Here is a 1,870-nt window from a genome sequence, read left to right as displayed (position 1 = left end):
TCAAACTTGAGCAAATGTGTCCCCAAGAAAAAAGATTTGGTTCGAGAAGAGGGGAAAGAAGATGCTCGAGCTATATGGACGAACAATGGCCGAGAGCGCAATCATTTTGTATACCGACATGTGTGCCATCATGAACTACGGCCAAGATGCATGAATTATGGCCAATTTTAACTTGACAGGTTCATTTTATTTTTCTAGCTGTGTTGGTCTGATGCCAATTTCAACGCGCACAGACGTGGATTTATTATTAATTTATTCGTTTGGATCGGCTGGAGGCGCGTCGTCCGTTCGCGTCCGTCTAAATCTGACCATCGGCCACTCCATTTCAACCGAATTTTATTTCGAGAAGTTTATTTATTTATTTCGAGAAGTGAACGGCCACAATTACGCCACGTCAACGTAGCAACACCGACGCGGAAGGAAGGAGCGTCACGGCACGGGATTCCTTCTCCACCCCGGCCGGTCACCAGCGGCCATAAATACCCACCCATCTCCCAGCCCGCAATCCAATCCGCACCACCGCTCCGACGAACGGAACCAACAAATCCCCCAGCCGATCTCGTCTCCGGTCGACTCCAGCTCCCCCTCCTCCGGTCCTCCCCCACCGCCCCAAGGTACGGCGATTCCCTTCCCCTCTCCCCGTACCGTCCGGATCCACGTTTCCGTGGTAGTTGGAGGATTATTGCCGTCGAATTTTGCCCGGTTATGCTCCGATCTGGGGTTGCGGGAACGAAGCTTGTTGTCCCGATCAATCGCTCATGTTAGATAGCTGAAGCTTCAAGCGAATTCGTAGGAATTATGCGTGTATATGAAATCGTAGGGGTTATGCCTGTAGATGTCGTGTTCTCCCAAATCTGTTCGTCTTCGGAGCCAATTCATGATGCCGTCTGATCTCATATGCATGTTTTCTCTCTACTAGGACGTCCGTTCCTGCTTGATAGACTCGCTTAAGTCTTCATGATCGAATCCAGTAGTAGCTTTGTGTGCCAGATCCGTCGCTCGTGATCATGTTCTTGTCGTACCAGGATCGTCCTTAAACTCCTTATAGGCCTAGGACTAGGATTGTTGATTGTTTTCCCTCTCAAAGCCAGGTTTATTTTCTTAGAAGATGATAATATCCGACAGCTATATGGAGCCCTAGATAAAAGATATCTGTGGATTTTCTGTGGTACATGTTCTGTCAGTTCCTCTTAATCAATATAAGGAAAATATACTGCTGCCCATTGTTTATTCTCTATGGCGTGATGTGTAAAAGCTTACAAAATGCATTAGTATTTATGATGTTAGTTTGCTTGCCTCATATGCATGTTTTCTCTACTAGTTCTGTCTTCCTCCCTGATATCTTCTTAAACTCTCTATGATTGAATCCAATAGTAATTTTGTGTGTCTTGTTTTTTCTCTGATGAGCATACTGCTTTTTTGCAGAAAATATGCTGCTGCTGCTGTTTATTCTCTATGACTTGATGTATAGAAGCATTAGTATTTATAATGTGGGTTTGCTTGGTCTGCTTCTAGAGGCTCATTATCCTGTTTGGTATTATTCTCTGCAGATGCAGATCTTTGTGAAGACATTGACAGGCAAGACCATCACCCTTGAGGTGGAGTCGTCTGACACCATTGACAACGTCAAGGCAAAAATCCAGGACAAGGAGGGCATCCCCCCGGACCAGCAGCGCCTCATCTTCGCTGGCAAGCAGCTGGAGGACGGCAGGACCCTTGCTGACTACAACATCCAGAAGGAGTCCACCCTCCACCTTGTCCTCCGCCTTCGGGGAGGCATGCAGATCTTTGTCAAGACCCTCACTGGCAAGACAATTACACTTGAGGTGGAGTCGTCTGACACCATCGACAATGTCAAGGCGAAGATCCA

General features: G+C 47.0%; 1 protein-coding gene across 2 annotated transcripts in view; it reads left to right on the top strand.

The window, feature by feature from the left end:
- The first annotated feature begins 475 nt into the window (after positions 1-475).
- The window catches only part of LOC119315183 (polyubiquitin 11), a 2,498-nt gene continuing 1,103 nt past the window's right edge, over positions 476-1,870 (top strand). Inside the window, exons 1-2 of one of the 2 annotated variants that reach the window (XM_037589856.1) lie at positions 476-614; positions 1,551-1,834. In XM_037589856.1, the coding sequence (XP_037445753.1) occupies positions 1,551-1,834 (284 nt within the window). In that variant the 5' untranslated portion in view covers positions 476-614. Of the gene's footprint in view, positions 615-1,550; positions 1,860-1,870 lie in introns of both variants that reach the window. The other variant, XM_037589855.1, reaches the window with a different exon arrangement.

This window comes from Triticum dicoccoides, chromosome 6A (genome assembly GCF_002162155.2).
Source record: "Triticum dicoccoides isolate Atlit2015 ecotype Zavitan chromosome 6A, WEW_v2.0, whole genome shotgun sequence".
Taxonomy (NCBI): Eukaryota; Viridiplantae; Streptophyta; class Magnoliopsida; order Poales; family Poaceae; genus Triticum; species Triticum dicoccoides.
Note: the sequence above shows the minus strand (reverse complement) of the source record. Positions and strands in the feature narration are given on the sequence as shown.